The 17,915-nt window shown below is 35.8% G+C and overlaps 1 protein-coding gene across 6 annotated transcripts in view; it reads left to right on the plus strand.

Annotated features, from left to right (window-relative positions):
* The window catches only part of DGKH (diacylglycerol kinase eta), a 175,332-nt gene that overhangs the window by 133,676 nt on the left and 23,741 nt on the right, over positions 1–17,915 (plus strand). For 4 of the 6 annotated variants that reach the window (XM_032873944.1, XM_032873946.1, XM_032873947.1 and 1 more), the window contains 5 exons: positions 4,920–5,019; positions 6,497–6,821; positions 7,767–7,889; positions 11,494–11,625; positions 16,996–17,113. In XM_032873944.1, coding sequence (XP_032729835.1) covers positions 4,920–5,019; positions 6,497–6,821; positions 7,767–7,889; positions 11,494–11,625; positions 16,996–17,113 — 798 coding nt within the window. The remainder of the gene's footprint in view (positions 1–4,919; positions 5,020–6,496; positions 6,822–7,766; positions 7,890–11,493; positions 11,626–16,995; positions 17,114–17,915) is intronic. The other 2 variants (XM_032873945.1, XM_032873949.1) reach the window with 1 other exon arrangement.

The following is a 17,915-nucleotide window of genomic DNA, read 5'->3' on the forward strand; positions in this document are numbered from 1 at the left end:
GATTAAATTATTAGTCATTTGTGAGAAAAATTAAGCTACGATTATACATGACACCTACAATTTTGTATTTGATACAGCTTCTAGTTATTTCTGTATCTTATTTCGACTCTTGAAGACAATTTCCTTACTGCCATGTAACTGAAATAAAATACGGAAATAATTGAAAACTGCATCAAATATAGTCTAAGATTTGCACCAAAAAAATGTGAATTCTAAAGTAGAAGCTGTCATATTATTTGTCTCTAATATCTCTAATGATTATTTGAGCATGTAAAAAATTATATCCCACGTTTATAAATGAAATTTGAATCAAGTATTTGCAGAATCTTTGACGTATTTCTGGAAAACAGCTTGAACACCACTGGAGTAAATCACAACGTTGGACCAAGTAGAAGTCAATCTGAGGTCCTAGCTGAGATTCAGCCATTTGCTAGCTTTGTGGCCTGTGTCCTTTTTATCAAGTGTAAGAGAGGAAAGCGTGCCTTCATGGAACTGTTGGGAGAATTAAGTTGCATAATGAAATAAATATAGAGTTTATAAACTACAGAGTGCTATATTAAATTATGGTATCATCATCTCATGCTTTAATCAATTACCTTCAAATTTTTTGTTTGACCTTGGCCTGGCTCTTTATCTAGGCTCTACTATTAGCTTTAGCTTTGGATTTCTCTCTGACTTGCTCATTTGCCTTGAAACAGATTCTGTCCCACCCCTGGCCCCCTCTTGTCACTCATCTGTGTGCCCAGACTGCCCAGCTGTCCTGCCTTTATAACCCCAGATTAAAATTTTAGGGGATTTGCCATAAAGAGGTACAAGAGAGAAAAAAGGACAAAATGTAGTAAATTTGTACTAATAATAGGGTATATTTTTAAGTTTAATTTTTGTTATGAACACTTTCAAACATTCATAAAAGTAGAGAGACTGGTATAATGGTTTCCCACCATACCCATCACATGGCTTTAGTATTTATCAAAGTTTTGTCATCCACTCCCACTTTCTTCTTCTATATTATCTCTAAGCAAACCCCAGAAATCATTTTATTCTATCTTCAGTGTATATACCTAGTAATCTTGTTAAAAAGTCTAATACAATTAGTAATTCTCTAAGACTATCTATATACTCCATCCATATCCATTGTCCCTAGTTATCTCAAAGTTTGTTTTAAACAGTTGATTTTTTCAAATCAAAATCCAAACAAGTTTCAGATACTGCATTTGGGTTATATGTCCCTTTAAGACTTGTAAAGTCTGTAATAGTTCTCCATGCTTAAAAAAAAAATTTATTAAGGCATGATAACATGATAATTCTCAGGAGCTTAAGCTGTTTTAACTAATTTTAAAATTCTGAAAATACTGATGGAAAAGCTATATTCCATTAGCATAGCTGATATGTACGTTAACTAATGTAGTTACTACGGGTTAACCAACATCATGTCAACAGTTCTTTGATTTTGAAATTTTGTCAGTTTGGTATGGTAACATGAGTTACCTTCTGAAAATCAGAAGCATTAGTTAGCAATTATAGGTCTCATTTACTAATAAAAATACAAAGCAAAGTTATTAAGTAAATACAATTTGTTTTGTAGACAAAACTTAGAAAATGGGATCATTGGCCAGAAAAAATAATAAGATTAAATGATTTCCATAGGATCACAGAATTTCAGAGTTGGTATCTATCAGAGAGATAATTTAGGCAAACTCCCCCCCCGCTCACTGAATAGATGAGGTAAGATACGTAGTTGTTAGAATGTTTCCTCAGAGCATAAAGATAGCTAAGGGCTTTTCTAGATTATGCATTGATACTTGTAAATCATCTTAAATTTCTGCTTGTAACTTTTTTACATCATTTCAGATTCTCATAGGATGACCCCTGCCTGCCCATATGTGCATCTGTTTGGGCACCATTGCCATATTTTTCTTAGTGTAATGTTTGCATATTTTACTGTCATTTGCCCCTATTAAAAAATAAGTGGGGGAAAACTGATAAATGAAGATACTGCCACTATTGATAAAAAGTATAGATCTCATGAATACAATATAATTGCAATGATAGAGGAAATCATCAAGCTTGCTAAATATGGACTCTTGTTAGCTTCAACAGAATATTTGGTGTAGTATCAACTGCATATTTGTGCTCAACTTGGAAGGAAGAGAACAAAACTAAAGATATAAAATGCTTGGAAATATCTTGTCAAAATTATGGCTAACATTGATTTAAGGTATAATTAGGGATTAAAAATTTTTATAGCCCCATGGGAAAATCCACATTCCACTTTCATTTATTTGATTTTTTCACATCTTTTCCAGATGTCTTTATGCACTAAAATAGAGAACTGTGTCAGTTGGAGAATATCTTCCATGTTACCATAGCAAATATATCTTAAAATTGTTTTTCTGCAATTTGCAAGTTCCCAGGTGGTATGACTTTGAAATCATGCTATTTTTAGGTGGACATTTTATCTCAACTTCAAGAAATCTACATTCACTATTTAGGTATAGTAAAAGGTTCATTTCTCCAGAGTTTAATATTTTACATCTTCTGAAATTTGAAACTTATTGGATCCTAAGGTAAACCATTTCTTCTGATCCTTCCCACAACTTACATGGCAAGTCTTCTCTAACACAGAATCATACTCTGTTTCTTCAGTCTCCATCTGTCTGAGCAACGTGGCACCTTTGTTGCCCCTTTCATTCCTAGGCTGATTGACCTACAGGCTCTGTCCCTAGGAGTTAGTAAAATACCAGAAAAAGTAGCTATGGTAATGTTATGGCATATGCAATTTTACAAATTTTACAGGAGAAAATTATGTCAAGACATGTTATAATAATAGCAAGGAAAACATACCTTAGGGTTACATAAAGAGGGAGGACAGTGTCTACTCTCCTTAGAGGTGGGACATCTGAAAGAGACTTTCAGTAAAGCTCATAGAAAAAATTTAGTGACAGCCTGCCTTAATATTTCAAGAAGTTTTGTAAAAGTAGTATACATGAACAAAGAAGACAAAACTTGAGGTAAAGCACATGACTTCATCTCTAATAGTAAGCTGGAGTCTCTAAAGAGATGTGAATTAAAAAGCCAGCAAAGAGGAGCACCTGGGTGGCTCAGTGGGTTAAGGCCTCTGCCTTCTGCTCAGGTCAGGATCCCAGGGTCCTGGGATCAAGCCCCGCATCGGGTTCTCTGCTCAGCGGGGAGCCTGCTTCTTCCTCTCTCTCTGCCTGCCTCTCTGCCTACTTGTGATCTTTGTCTGTCAAATAAATAAATAAAAATCTTTAAAAAAAAAAAATTAAAAAAAAAAAAAGCCAGCAAAGAGGTTGGAGGTTAGGAAATATTACTTTTGTCCAAGTAAAAATCTAGAAATAGTTGCCAAAAAATAGCAAAGAAAGCAAAATTTATTAGGAATAATTCATAATTTATTTTTAGATGATAAATGTGAAGGTTTGGATTGTGCGTGCGTGTGTGTGTGTGTGTGTGTGTGTGTGTGTACTGTACCTAATGAATGGCTTAATGTCATAATACTTAAATATCTGGAAACATAATCAGTATGTCCATCATATGCCAGAGAAAATTGCAAGTTTAATAGAAAAAATAATTGCTGGAATCTGCTTTTTTTTTCCCTTCAAATTTCTCAATCTGTATCCATAATAAAGAGAAATACTTTTATTTTAAAATCATCTGATTTTGTTTTCAGACTCACTATTAGCCCTTGCTACAAAAAGCTGGTCACATGCCATTCTGTTGGGTGGTTTGTAATCCAACCCCAGTCCCAAAGGCTTTTGAAAGAGAGATTTTAGTTAGTGTTTAGGGTTTCAGATAATTTTTTCTTTTGATCTACTTCTCTTACAAAGAAACCAAATGTAATTAAAAGCAACAAACAAGTAAAACCATATATTGCTGACACTAACAAGATCTAAATTAAGTTAGTCTTGCGTATGACTGTACTGGTTACCTTAAGGAAAAAAAGAAATGGATTTACGGAGAATATAACTCAATTCAAGTGGCAGCTTGTTTACACAATCCCTTTCCTCTTCAGGAACAGTACACTTTCAAGATACCTGGATCATGAGCAGTAGAGTGACAGTGACAACATTAAGTGACAAATTTATCCTTTTTTGTTTTTTAGCATTGCAAGTCCTGTTATGAAAATATGTAAGAGGCTGGAGATAATGCTTTTTTAATTTTTAGTGATATAATATGTGGCTTTTAAATTTAAAAAAAATTTTTTTAATTAGCATCGGGTGTTAAATACACAACTAAGAAATTGTTACTACATCACAACCCAATGAGATACTATATGTTGGCTAACTGTACATAAGCCCTTTTTTTTTTTTAAGATTTTATTTATTTATTTGACAGAGATCACAAGTAAGCAGACAGGCAGGCAGAGAGAGAGGGGGAAGCAGGCTCCCTGCTGAGCAGAGAGCTCCATGCCGGGCTGGATCCCAGCTGAGATCATGACCTGAGCCCAAGGCAGAGGCTTAACCCACTGAGCCACCCAGGCACCCCAACGCTTATTTTTTTAATGAGATTTACAAATACTCTCCTCAAGAATTTAATTTAAATATTTGAGAAAGGCTTGTTGTGACCTTAAAATGATGATCAGTTAAATTACACAGAGCAGAGGGTTTTTTTTTTTCATTTTATTTTATTTCTCTTCAGTGTTTCAGAATTCATTGTTTATGCACCACACCCAGTAGAGCAGAGTTTATTTATGTGCATTTCCATTTATCACTCAGAATGTCTGGAACTTACTAGTAGTATGTGTTACACAGCACATAGAAGTGTGGGTTTTATATACAAATGGTACATATATACCTATACTTTGACAGTTTGCCTAATTGTGCTTGTTTTTTAAATATATTCGTAAATCAAACCAAACCAGTCCATGGGGTTTACTGAATTGCACTTTCTTTTCCTCAAAGGATACTATGTGAAACTGTAAAGGACTTTGTGGCCAAAGTAGAGAAGGCCTATGAAAAAACGTTGGAAAACACCGTTGCCGCAGATGCCGTGGCCAGTAAAGTAAGCGGATCACCTTTAGGGCACACAAGTTTTTTACTGACAACATTAACACTGCCCTGTGTCTCACAGCTAAATTGATCAAATGCCTTTCTTGCCAAAACATCTTAAATCAAGTGAAAAACTACTTTTAAATCAGATGTGAGGGATTAAAATATATTCTATTTTATGGTTACCCTTGAATGTGTAGGAAAACTGTACCGCTGATACTGTCCAAAATCCTGAATTTTATAAACCAACTTGCTTTTCCCATGGATTGACATCCCCAAGGAGAGATGCTCAGCAGTGGGGTCACATGGGGGAAAATGCTGGGCGGCTGGTGTTCCAATGGGGAGAGGAATGGCTTTCCATTTCCAGGCAAACTGGTCACCAGGCTCCCACCTAGTGTGGTTCTTCAGGTTCCCCAGGCATTATGGTCCTTGACCCTTTCAGGATACTGTTTCTTGCTTTGCCTTTTTCTTTATAGATTTTTCCCCCCTTTATGAGCTTTTGGAGGCTAAAGTAAGAACCTTAAAAGCTACTCTCTTTACTTTCATTTGTTCTTTGCCAGACATTCTTATAAAAGGTTTGGCTTTCTTGGGCTTGCAAAGGAATGATCTCATATGCTATGGATGGTGGCTTAATTGAGTGAAAGGAAAAGGAAATAGAAATGAACATACATTTGATGTTTTCAGCCTCTTTTTTTCCTTATTTTTCTCTGTGGAGAGCTTCAGAAAACAGAAGACCTCTAGCCATATTTTTTTTTTTTCTCTTAACTATTTCTGGAGGAGGAAAGGACAGGAATCGGAGTGGCAATCAAAGGTGTATTAGGACATTCGTAGCATCAGTGTCAGCCCTCCGTGTTTCTTTACCCTTAGTCATTCGAGAGAAGCAGACAGAAATAAGGGTGGAGTGCATGTTTTTCTTTCTGCATCTTCTTCTTCTTCTTTACCCTTGTGCATTTTCCTTTTTGCTCTTTTTTTGAGCCAGTAAGCCTGTAGGCACCGTTCACCCCTTTCACAACCAAAGCTTTGAAGGAGAGCTTACCAAGAACTCAGACAGACCTGCAGTTTATGATGCTCAAAACGGTACCTTACGTCGATTACTTTAAAAAAAGTTTACACAATGTTTTATATAAGTTTTGCCTAAGTTTTTTGTGGAATGTGTCACTTTGAAGTGAAGTGTTTGTTCTTTTAAGGAAAAATACCTATATAAAGATAATAGAGATTTTGTTTTATGGAAAAAATAATTACATAAAGATGGTAGAGTTGGAATATTCTGGAAGCACACATAAAAATTTACATAACTGTGCTCTTTTTTTAAAAAAATGATAAATTATTTTTTCTATAAGCTATCTAAAAGTATCTTTTATAATGGATAGCCAGTTAATTGGTAAATATTAATATAGGCATCTTTCCTCTAAAATCAGAAGTGATTCGCTCAAACTGTCCTTTTCCATTTCCACCCGTGGAAATTCATTGCTGTATTTTTGTTTTCTTAGTGTTCGGTCCTAAATGAAAAGCTTGAACAACTGCTTCAAGCTTTGCACACAGATTCCCAGGCTGCCCCCGTTCTCCCAGGCATCCACTCTCTCATCGTAGAAGAAGATACCGTGGAATCTTCCAGTGAAGAATCCTTGTGTGAAAGCAAAGAACAGCTCGTGGATGACCCTGCAAAACCTCCCTCCCAGAAAGCTGTCAAGCCAAAGGAAATAATGCTGCGGGCAAACAGTTTAAAGAAAGCTGTGAGACAAGTCATTGAAGAAGCTGGCAAAGGTACCCATGAACAGAGTTGGCCTTTGAAGAAGTTAGCTGCGTCCCCATCTTGTAAGCACAGTGGAATTTTCATATTGGTCAGACTGGACACACACACAAAATGTTCAGGCAGGATGGAAGATGAGGCCATTCGAATGAAATTTGTACTAAGTCCTATTTGCTGTTTAAGTAGGATTCACATACGATGTTAATGTGAGGAATGACGTATCAATGATACATAAAATAATATCTCAAAGATAAAAATACACTGGAAACATGGAAAATTACTTTAAGTTACAATTCTAAAATTTTATATCTTTTACCTAATGGGAATCTGTTGAGTTCTTAAAGAAAATCAAACCTGCAAACTACTTTGAAAATACTCTCTTAAATTCATTTCCTAAATGTTTATGTTGCTTTTTAAAGAGTCTATAAAGGTTCCACCTGTATTTTAATTTTTTGTATGAATATAATGGATATACTTCTCTTCGAATTTTAGTGGTGGTCTAAAAGTTAACTTTAGGGGCACCTGGGTGGCCCAGTGGGTTAAAACCTCTGCCTTCAGCTCAGGTCATGATCCCAGCGTCCTGGGATCGAGCCCCGCATGGGGCTCTCTGCTCCACAGGGAGCCTGCTTCCTCCTCTCTCTCTCTGCCTGCCTCTCTGCCTACTTGTGATCTCTCTCTGTCAAATAAATAAATAAAAATCTTAAAAAAAAAAAAGTTAACTTTAACATAAAAATTTAATATTCAAAATCACCTTATTCAGGTTGTAACTTATAGATGGACTTGTATTTCATTCCCAAGTTCTTTTATTTTTTTTTTCTGATAAAAAAGTAATGTTTACAATTTCAAGTATTTAGTTTGATAATCTCTAGTCCTTATGGTTATCACCCCCAAATTTATTACGTTAGTATTTGTGAATATGGAATTTCTTTTGCTTTAGGTTTCATTTTTCTTTTTAAGTGTATATTAATATTTATGGATTTTATTTTTACTTGTCCAAACATATTTCTCAGTTATGGATGACCAGAGTGTCCATCCCTGTGAGCCAGTTAGCCAGTCGTTCGATAACGACAGTACAGAAACAGACGAATCTAAAGAAGAGTCTAAAGACGATGACACAAGAGAGTCATTAACTGGTAAGAAAACTGTCATCCTTTTGGAATTAAATAGAGTACAATTCTGCTTTTCATTCTCAAAAGGCTTATCAGTTTGAAGTAAACTTTTTATTTTTATTTTTAACAAGGATTTTCAGAAGGTAAAGCTTAGATAGTTATGAATACTAAAATAATAACAGTAACATTTAGATGATTGTCAAATACTCCCACATCCCGCTTTATCATATAATCTGGAGATTATCATAATAAACTAAGGCTTATGGAACCAAACATGGCTAAGTATCTTAATTTTCCTGAGGAGAAGGGAAGAAACATCCAAATCAGCAGATTTTAATCTGTTTTTAGCCCATAGATGCCTTAGAGAATTATGTGAAAACTGCACATTAAAGTGAAGTTGTGGGCACATTATACATGCCCAAAGTTTGCCTTTTAAATAATTGAGCAGTCCCCTGGATTCCATTGATCAGCCTGGATGGTTTGCTAATTCTTACTGCTAAATTAATCTTCAAAATCACTGGACATCTAATTACAACCCTATCTCTACTGAAATTATGTTTGCCAGGAAATTAATATGTAGTCACTTGAAGAACATTAATTATTCCTCTGCCTCTTAAGTTTGAAGATGAATTTATACTTTTAATAGTTCAGATTGTATAAGGTAATAATTATTAATTTACTAGAATAAAGCAAAGCAGAAATTAAAGGATAATGAAGCTGAGAAGATAATATGAAAATAATTGCATGGTACTAATGAAAAGTCAACACTGTTAGCTCAGAACTGCAGTCGTTATGTTTCTGCTTCACTTTCATTACACATGCGCTTGGATGGATTGCTTAATTTCTCAACAGTTTCTTCATTTGTAACAAGGGGATGATGACGTGCCTACTGGTTGTGAAGGTTAGAGTAGTTGATATATGGGGAGTGCCTAGAATAGTGTCTTTTGCCTAGTGCTGGGAAGGAGCATTTGCTGTCATTCTCACTTTTATTAGTGCTATTCCTCCCACTGCTGCTACTACTAATTATGTCAGCTTCAAAAGAATATCCCTTATTGTATGTAAAACTCTTAGAAACTTTGAATGTAGCCCTTACAGTTTTCACATGTCTGGCATACAACAAATATGTACATATTGGACACCCATAGCCCTTTTAGACATGAAATGTACTTATGCCAGTATACAACTCAACTCTCTAACTTTATACCCTATAGACCTTAAAGGTCAACCTGTAATCCTATACAGGCATATACTTTATAACCCTCTTGACAGATGGCCATTTAGCCTTTGGACCACTCGCTTTCCTTTTTTGGTTTGTTTTAGATATTTTATTTTATGTGTTTAAGTAATCTCTACATCCAGCGTGGAGCTCGAACTCATGACCCCAGGATCAAGAGTTGCAAGCTCTACAGACTGAGCCAGCTGGGTGCCCCACCATTCACTCTCACTACATCCCATTCTTCAAATCAGCTTTTATTGTCAGAAAGTTTTTCTTTACATTTAGCTTTGTATTTTCCTCCTTCCGTTTCTGCCCGTGAGCACACTAATTAATAAAGCTTCACATATGATCACGGTAACAGCCACAACTGCTGACTTTGGTACGGTGCTATGTGAGTACCTTAAAAGCAGGCTCGTGTGGCATCCTGTCTTCTTCCCATAACTTAGTATCTTCTTTTCCACATGATCTCCTCAATTCTTTCCCCAATTATTAACTCGATTCCAAACTTTTTAGTTTTCCTGGTTGCATTCAGTTGGTCAATATCATGTCCCATTTTGAATGCAATCCCCCTGATATTTCATACTCTAACATACCACATTGATAGCCATACACTACTCATTCTGGACATTTTTTTCATGTTAGAAGGACCACGCAAGATTTCTTCTTGGCATGAAGTAATATCTCCTATTTTGTGCAAGTGATTTTTTAAACCTAATTAGAGTAGTGCATGCTCATCCCTATGAACTTTTATCTTTTCGATTTGGAGCTGTCATTGCATCCTGTCAAAATCTTTTGAAGCTTGACTGTATCATCTCAAATTGACTTCATCTAGAGTTTCATAAGTGGGACTTGTATGTCTTCACCCATTATAAAGCTGACTTTAGTAGGGCTGACAATGGGATTCTTACAGTAGGCTGCTTGATCATTTACCTTAAGACAAGGCATGGTTTCTTTGGAGGATTGGTTTTCCATCACTCATTGCTAATGGTTTTCCAGCCGGCTACCATCCCATCTTACTATAGTCTCATGAACTGAACACTTCCATTGTAGTCTGCAAAGAAAGCTAGAAAATAAAGGTAGGCAACTCTAGATACTGAAGTTGAAATAGTCATAAATTTACACAAATTACAACATTTGGTACCTTAATGTTGCAATATTTGTTCTTATTTTCTAGCTAGTAATCCAATTTAGTGGGAATCAGTAGTAATAGAAGTATTTCTGTTTTAAATAATCATTACTTTTTGAAGAGGGGTCACTATATGATTAAATTATGCAATAATTCATATGCCTGAGATGTACAGTGAGGTATATTAATATGATCAATGAGATGTTATGTTTAAGAAGAAACATGAAACATTAATTTAGTTACCATCAATGTTACATCAATCTCAGTCACTAGGACGCTCTCTGGTTTTTATAAGAGATGAATATCAAAAGGTTGTTTTTATTAGAAATTAGCTCCGGGTCTCTCATCTGTCAAAAAAAAAGTGGCTGTCTGCTACTTTTCTTTAGTGCAACTGGACTGTTTTTGAAGAAAGAGAAGAGAATGTAAGATTAATGTGGTTAGTTTGTAATTAGACTTAGGGAGAGTAAAGGTAATTAAATTTTTAAGTATTTTTAAATTGAATTTGAGAAATACTGTTTTTTTATTTAAACACCTGCCGATAGCTCCTAAATTAGTTAAAGATACTATTTGCTCTCCATTATGTTGCCATAGTTTAGACAGAATTAAATCTTTTTTTTGTTGACTTTGAGAGTAATTCTCTTTAGGAATAATCTTTTAAATGTATTGAACATTTTAGAGTATGATAGACCTATCTGGGGCAAATTTTGTTTTGAATATATAGTTAATTGAGAAGTGCAGGAAACATATATTGGTTTCATTTGAAAAAAAATACTATTTTTCCTTTTATGTATGGAAGACAATGTTAACTCACATTTCACGTATTAGCTCTGGGAATTAATTAATTACATTTGATCGTTCACCCAACATTGATGGCAAAAGGATTACACCGGTGGCGTACATTTTAACACACATGTATCATTTTCAAAAATCATCAGGCTTCAAAATTTCTTTTTGTCTTTAAATATGGCTTGGACACATTCAAATTGTGAGTATTACTGACCTTCAGTTATGGTAGGCCTATACTTTTTACTAATTTCTGTCTGTTTGAAATGATCTATCCGGACATCTACCTGTGGCCAAATCCCTCCGAACAGTAAATCTCAAAGAAGCGAAAACAATGGTAAAAGAATAGGTAAACACAATGTAATATCTTCAGTTCAGCTCATTGATTTAAATACACATTAAATTATTTTTATGTCCTGAATTTATTAGAGCTTGCTTATTCTTATAACTTTATCATTACCTCTTTTTTTTTTTTTTTAATCATCGGGAATTTTCTCCAATAGTTAAAGCGGCACCTGCACCTCGGTCTCCAGATGGCCGGGCAAGTCGTTCCCAAGCTGACTCTGGCTCTGGTCCCGCTGTGGCAGCTGGCAAAGAGAACCTCCCTGTGCTCAACACCAGAATAATCTGCCCAGGTAGTATAGATTTTGAAACATGGCGTATTTGTAAGCATTTCTGTGAAAATGTATTAAGTACTCATTTCTGTGCACTATAGAAATGTCTTCTTAGAGATAAATGTCCCTTTGGGAGAATGTTATTGTCACTCTTACAACCAGATTCCAGATCCTTAGACTTCTGTGTGTGTGTGTGTGTGTGTGTGTGTATAAGAGTTATAAATAAGAAGGAAAGAAAGGAAGTACTAAAATACATGTTTTGGGGCACTGCCCTGAGAAGTTTTAATTGAGTTATACTAGAATACAGCCCAGGAATCTGCATTTACTAAGTACCCTGGGTAAATCTTATCCTATATTCTACTACCTCTTTGATATCTCCATAGCTTTCCTCTTTGTTGTGAGCCACAAGTCTCTCCGTCATTTTTAGACTAGTAACACTGCTTCCTTTTGGAATATCTGAGACATCCATTCCAGCTCCGATGAGATGAATTGACCTTGAGATTGGGTTAGTACTAGTGGAAAGCAAACAACATGTGCAGCTATGGAGGAGGAAAATACAGATGTCTTTGATGTCTCCTTAAATACCAGTTGTTTGACTTAGTGAAAACTCTCCAACTTGGGTTGGACCCAAGTTACACCCCGAAAAGCAGTCTGTCCTACAAGTTCTTTTTTTTTTTTTTTTTTTTTTAAGATTTTATTTATTTATTTATTTGACAGAGAGAGAGATCACAAGTAGATGGAGAGGCAGGCAGAGAGAGAGAGAGAGGGAAGCAGGCTCCCTGCTGAGCAGAGAGCCCGATGCGGGACTCGATCCCAGGACCCTGAGATCATGACCTGAGCCGAAGGCAGCGGCTTAACCCACTGAGCCACCCAGGCGCCCCCTACAAGTTCTTTTTAAAGGTGAATTACAATTCAATAATGATAGTTGGAGACTTTATTATCATACTTTCAGTAGTTGATAGAAACAACTAGATAAAAATCAACAGGGAAATAGAAGACCTGAAAAATATATGAAACAAGCAGACCTATAGAACACTCCAGCCAACGACAGCAGAATATTCATTCTCAGTCTCATACACATGGAACATTTTCCAGTATGGATCATAAATTAGGCCATCAAACAATTCTCAGTAAATTTAAAAGGATTGAAATTATCAAAGGATGGTTTTTGACCATAGTGGAATGAATTTAGAAATCTATAACAGAAGGAAAGTTTGGAAATGTACAAATATGTGGAACTATGAGGGTCAAAGAAAAAAAAAAAGTCATGAGAGAAATCTTTAAATCCTTTGATGTGAATGAAAACAAAAATGCACCACACCAGAACTTACTTGATGCAGCCAAGGAAGTGCTTACAGTGAAATTTAAAGTTGTAAATGCGTATATTAAAAAGGTAGAAAGATCTCATAATCTAACTCTGCACCTTAATAAACTAGAAAAGGAAGAACAAGGATGCCCAAAGCAATTAGCAGGAAGGAAATAATCATATTGGTGTAGAAATAAATGACATAGAGAATAGAAATCAATACAGAAAATCAATGAAACCAAAAGCTGATTCTGTAAACATTAACAAATTGACAAGCCTTTGCTAGAGTGACCAAGGAAATGAAAGAGAAGATTTAAATTATTGAAATCAGGAATGTAGAGGAGAGATGTCACTAATGGCCTTACAGAAATAAGAAGGATTATAAGGGAAAACTATCAAATATTACATGCCAGCAAATTAGGTAACTTCAATGAAATGGACCAACTCCTGGAGACATGCAGACTACCAAAACTGATTCAAAAATGGAAGATCCACTAGACGTATAACAAAATTTCCTGCAAAAAACAGGCCAGCATGCATGAAGTTTTTAGTTAAGGAAAGTGAATAAGTTCTAGAGATCTGCTGTGTCCAACATTGTACTTAAAATACTGCCTTGTACACTTAAAAATTTGTTAAGAGAATGGAGCTCATGTTAAGTGTTCTTAAGTGTTCACAATAGAATAAAAAGTCAAAACAAACAAAAACAAAAAGAAAAACAAAAACAAAAACAAAAAAAAAAGGAAAGAAAAAATCTATCCCTAAGTCCTGGGCTCACCTAACTTATTTTTCTTTTCTAATGGTTAACTGGTAAGCCCTCATCATTGGTCTACCTCTTACTGATCTTCAAATGAATTAATTTCACATTTTGATCAGCTTTCCTATTTGCCCTCATAGTAAGGAGGAGTAGTTGGTCTGATCAAATGATAATCTGCCATCATCAAAATAGTATGTTTACTTTGTTTTTGCAAATTCCGGGTTGTTGTGGCTTCCCATGAAACTTTGTTCTCTCGGGATACCTAAGTGGCTCAGTCAGTTAAGTGTCTGATGCTTGATTTTAGCTTGGGCCATGATCTCAGTGTTGTGAGATTGAGCCCTGCATTGGGCTCCATGCCCAACATGGATTCTCTCTTCTCTCCCTCTCTGTCTACCCCTCCCTACTGCACTCTCTGTCTCTAAAAACAAATAAAAACAACGAAAAAACAAAAACTATTTTCTCTCATAAGTCAAAAAGAACAAATGAATGGATAAAAGAAAGAAGGAAGGAAAAGAGGGAGGGTGGGAGGGAGGAAAGAAGGAAGGAGAGACAATCCATAGGATAAGAGAAAATAGTTGTAAATGGCATACCTGATAAGGGACGAGTATTCAGGATATAAAAAGAACTCTTAAGATTCAACAATGAAAAGACAAATACCCCAATTTAAAAATGGGCAAAGGATCTGAGTAGACACTTTCCAAGAGAGATACACTGATGGCCAATATGCACATGAAAAGATGCTCACCATTATTAGTCATCAGGGTAATGCAAATCAAAACCACTATGAGATACCACTTTACCTTACTGGATTGGCTATGATCAAAAAGGAGAGATAATAACAAATATTGGCAAGGACATGGAAAAATTGGAACTTTCATACATTGCTGGTTGGAATATGAAATTTGAAATATGAAATTTGGAAAATCAGTTTGGCAGTTCCTCAAAGAATTAAATACAGAGTTAACATATAATCCAGTAAACTCCTAGTTATAGACCTATGAGAATTAAAATACATGTCTACACAAAAACTTGCACGTAACTGTTTATAGCAACATTACTCACAATAGCCACATAGAAGACAACCCAAGTAATCGTCAGTTGATGGAGAAACAAAATGTGCAATATACAGACAGTGGACTATTATTCAGCCTTTAAAAAGAACAAAGCACTGATAGATGCCACATGATTGCCTCCTAACATGTTATGCTAAGAGCTCTCTCTTAGAGCTTGACATAAAAAGCCACACATTATGTGATTACATTTATACGAAATGTCTAGAATAGTCAAATCCATAGGGAAAGAAAGTAGGTTGGTGGTTTCCAGGCTCTGGGGATGTGGGAATGGGTGGAAAGGAAAATGACTACCAACAGTTATGGAATGTGTTTTGAGAGTAATAAAAAAATGTTCTAGGGACGCCTGGGTGGCTTATTTGGTTAAGTGTCTGCCTTTGGCTCAGGTCATGATCCCAGAGTCCTGGGATCAAGTCTCCCATCGGGCTCCCAGCTCAGTGAGGAGTCTGCTTTTCCTTCTTCTTCTGCCTCTCCCCCCCACTTGTGCACACTCGCTCTTTCTCTGTCAAATAAATAAATAAAATCTTAAAAAATATATTCTAAGTTAGGTCATAACTGATCATTGCACAACTTTGTATATATATACAAACAGCTGAATTATACACTTACTTAAAAGGTGAATTTTATGGTATGTATATTATATCTCAATGAAATATTAAAATAAAAAAGATAAATACAGAGCATGTTTGGTTCTGGAAAGGCCTCCATGTCTAGAGGTTATATCTATTTAAACCTAGAACAGTGGGATGACTTTCTGGGCTAAAGCTGTGAATATGGCTAACCTTAAAATATTATACTGTTGGGGGTGCCTGGGTAGTGAAGTCAGTTAGGTCTCCCACTCTTGGTTTGGCTCAGGGCATGACCTCAGGGTCATGGGATGGAGCCCTGCGATGGGCTCTGCGCTTAGGACGGAAAGTCCCTCTCCCTCTACCTGTTCTCCCATCCCCTGTGCTTGTTCTTGCTCCCTCTCCTTCTAAAATAAATGAAAAATAAAAGTTTAAATAAAAGAAAATATTATACTTTTCTTTAGGCAGCTGGAGTCTGGTTCTTCACATCTCCAAACTGTTCTTTTTTTCCTCACCAGAACATTTTTTTTCATTTATTCACTTATTTAGAGATAAAAGAAACTGGCATGACTAAATATGCCATAATGCATTAAGCTATGAAATAAAATTCATCTTGATTATTTGATAATCAGCTAAACTTTGAGGCTAAAATAAATAATAATCTTCTAAAAGAGCACACAGTTGAGGAAAGGAATGTTTGCTGAAGGAATTTTTCCTAATTTCCTAGTGTTTCTCAATTACATATTTTTCCTCATTCTTCTTTCCCTTTTTTTGTTCACTTAGGCCCGTATTACTCTATCTTCTTTCCAGAGTTTAATGCTTCTAGAGTCAGTAATTAGTTGGGTAGATGATAGCTTTGAACATCGTAACTACTTAGTAGAAAACTAACTAGTTGTTGAAATAAGATTGAAGTTTTACATGTTTAGAGGTAAGATAAGTGCTTCATTTTTTATGTTCAAACACTATTTTTCTAAAACTCATAAATACCTCTGTTTACTATTTTTGTATTTACTCTTAACACCAACAGAGTTTTGTGTATGTCAGTTAATTTTTTTTCCAATGATTTTATTTATTGGAAAGAGAGACAGAGAAAGAATGGGATAGGGGGTGGGTAGGGGCAGAGAGAGAGGGAAAAGGACAAGCAGACTCCGCACTGAGCAGGGAGCCCAATGCAGGGCTTGATTCCAGAACCCTGAGATCATGACCTGAGCCAAAGACAGATGCTTAACCGACTGACCCACGCAGGCACCCCTCTGTTAATATTTTTAATTGAAACTATTATTATCTATGCTTTGAGAGTATGGACATGGTAACTCTGTAACATTCTTGGTAATTCACTCTTTATTGTAAATTCCTTATAGACTACGGCTTCATTTGCTATAACAAAGGAAGTAATATTTATTTGTTGAAGTTTTAGAATCATTAGAATGGTAAATGAGAAGCTGTCACAAAGAGACTCTTATTTGGGTCTTCATCTGCTGCATTTTTATGACAACATATAGATCCTAAGAAGGCTCAAAAATCTTAAAATTACCAGTGTCATAGTTCTTAGTTTTGGCTAATGAGAAGAGCAGACACTGAGAAACCATGCTTTGGGGGCAAGGTGTCTGAGACCAGGCCTGAAAACAATGCACTGGCTCTTTCTCTGTCTTTTTCTTAACATGTGATCCTGTATGTATTTATTTTTCTGGCCAGGTTTAAGAGCAGGACTAGCTGCCTCCATTGCTGGGAGTTCTATAATCAACAAAATGTTACTAGCAAATATTGATCCTTTCGGTGCAACGCCATTTATCGACCCCGATCCAGATTCAGTGTAAGAAAATAGTTTTGTAAATATCTTGTTTTGGCTTTTCTTGTTTCTGCTTTATACTAATGGTAACATTTTCAGTGCATTACAAGAAGTTTGGCTCCCCATACAAAAAGGGTCATCAGAAAATTCCAAAAGTTGATATAATGATGAGTACATCAATGCATTGGAAACACAGTGGTTTTCATGATCTGTTCCTGAGGGTAGGTCCTGTCCAGCCCATTGTCTCGGATAACAACCCTATGGCAAAATGAGGAACAGCTATATTCACTTTTCCCTAGAATAGTATATTCATCGGCACCTTCATAACCATATTTTTGCTATTCCTTTTTCCTCCTTTCTTCTTGGTCTTGCCAAATCGCTCATCTTTCCCCATCCAGCTTGTAGGTTTATTTACTTCAAGAAGCTTCTTGGTCCACATGGATCTCTTCCCTTCTTAAAACTACAATTTTTTTTTGGAAGTTCAATATGAACTTTTACTTCCGTATTTAATTTTGCTTTTGTTATATCTCATTTTTCTAAGGACAGTCCTCAAAGACAGTAAACGTCTTTATACTTTCCAAAGAAGCCTGAAGAGTGGACTGGACCTGGTCATGTTACCACTCAGTAAATATTTGTCCATTGATAAGAGTACAAGTGGAGAGAAATTTCCTTGCACCTGACTGCAAGGCCCTCCCATTTGTGTGTTTGGTGAGGGGCTTACAAAGGAAGCAGAACTAAGGTTTTATTACAATTAATAGAAAAGCATTACCATGACTCTGTCTCTGCTTTGCCTTGCTCACTATCCCTTTATATCATATGTACGAAA

The sequence above is a fragment of the Lontra canadensis genome, unplaced genomic scaffold, assembly GCF_010015895.1.
Source record: "Lontra canadensis isolate GAN:19392208 unplaced genomic scaffold, GSC_riverotter_1.0 scaffold51, whole genome shotgun sequence".
Taxonomy (NCBI): Eukaryota; Metazoa; Chordata; class Mammalia; order Carnivora; family Mustelidae; genus Lontra; species Lontra canadensis.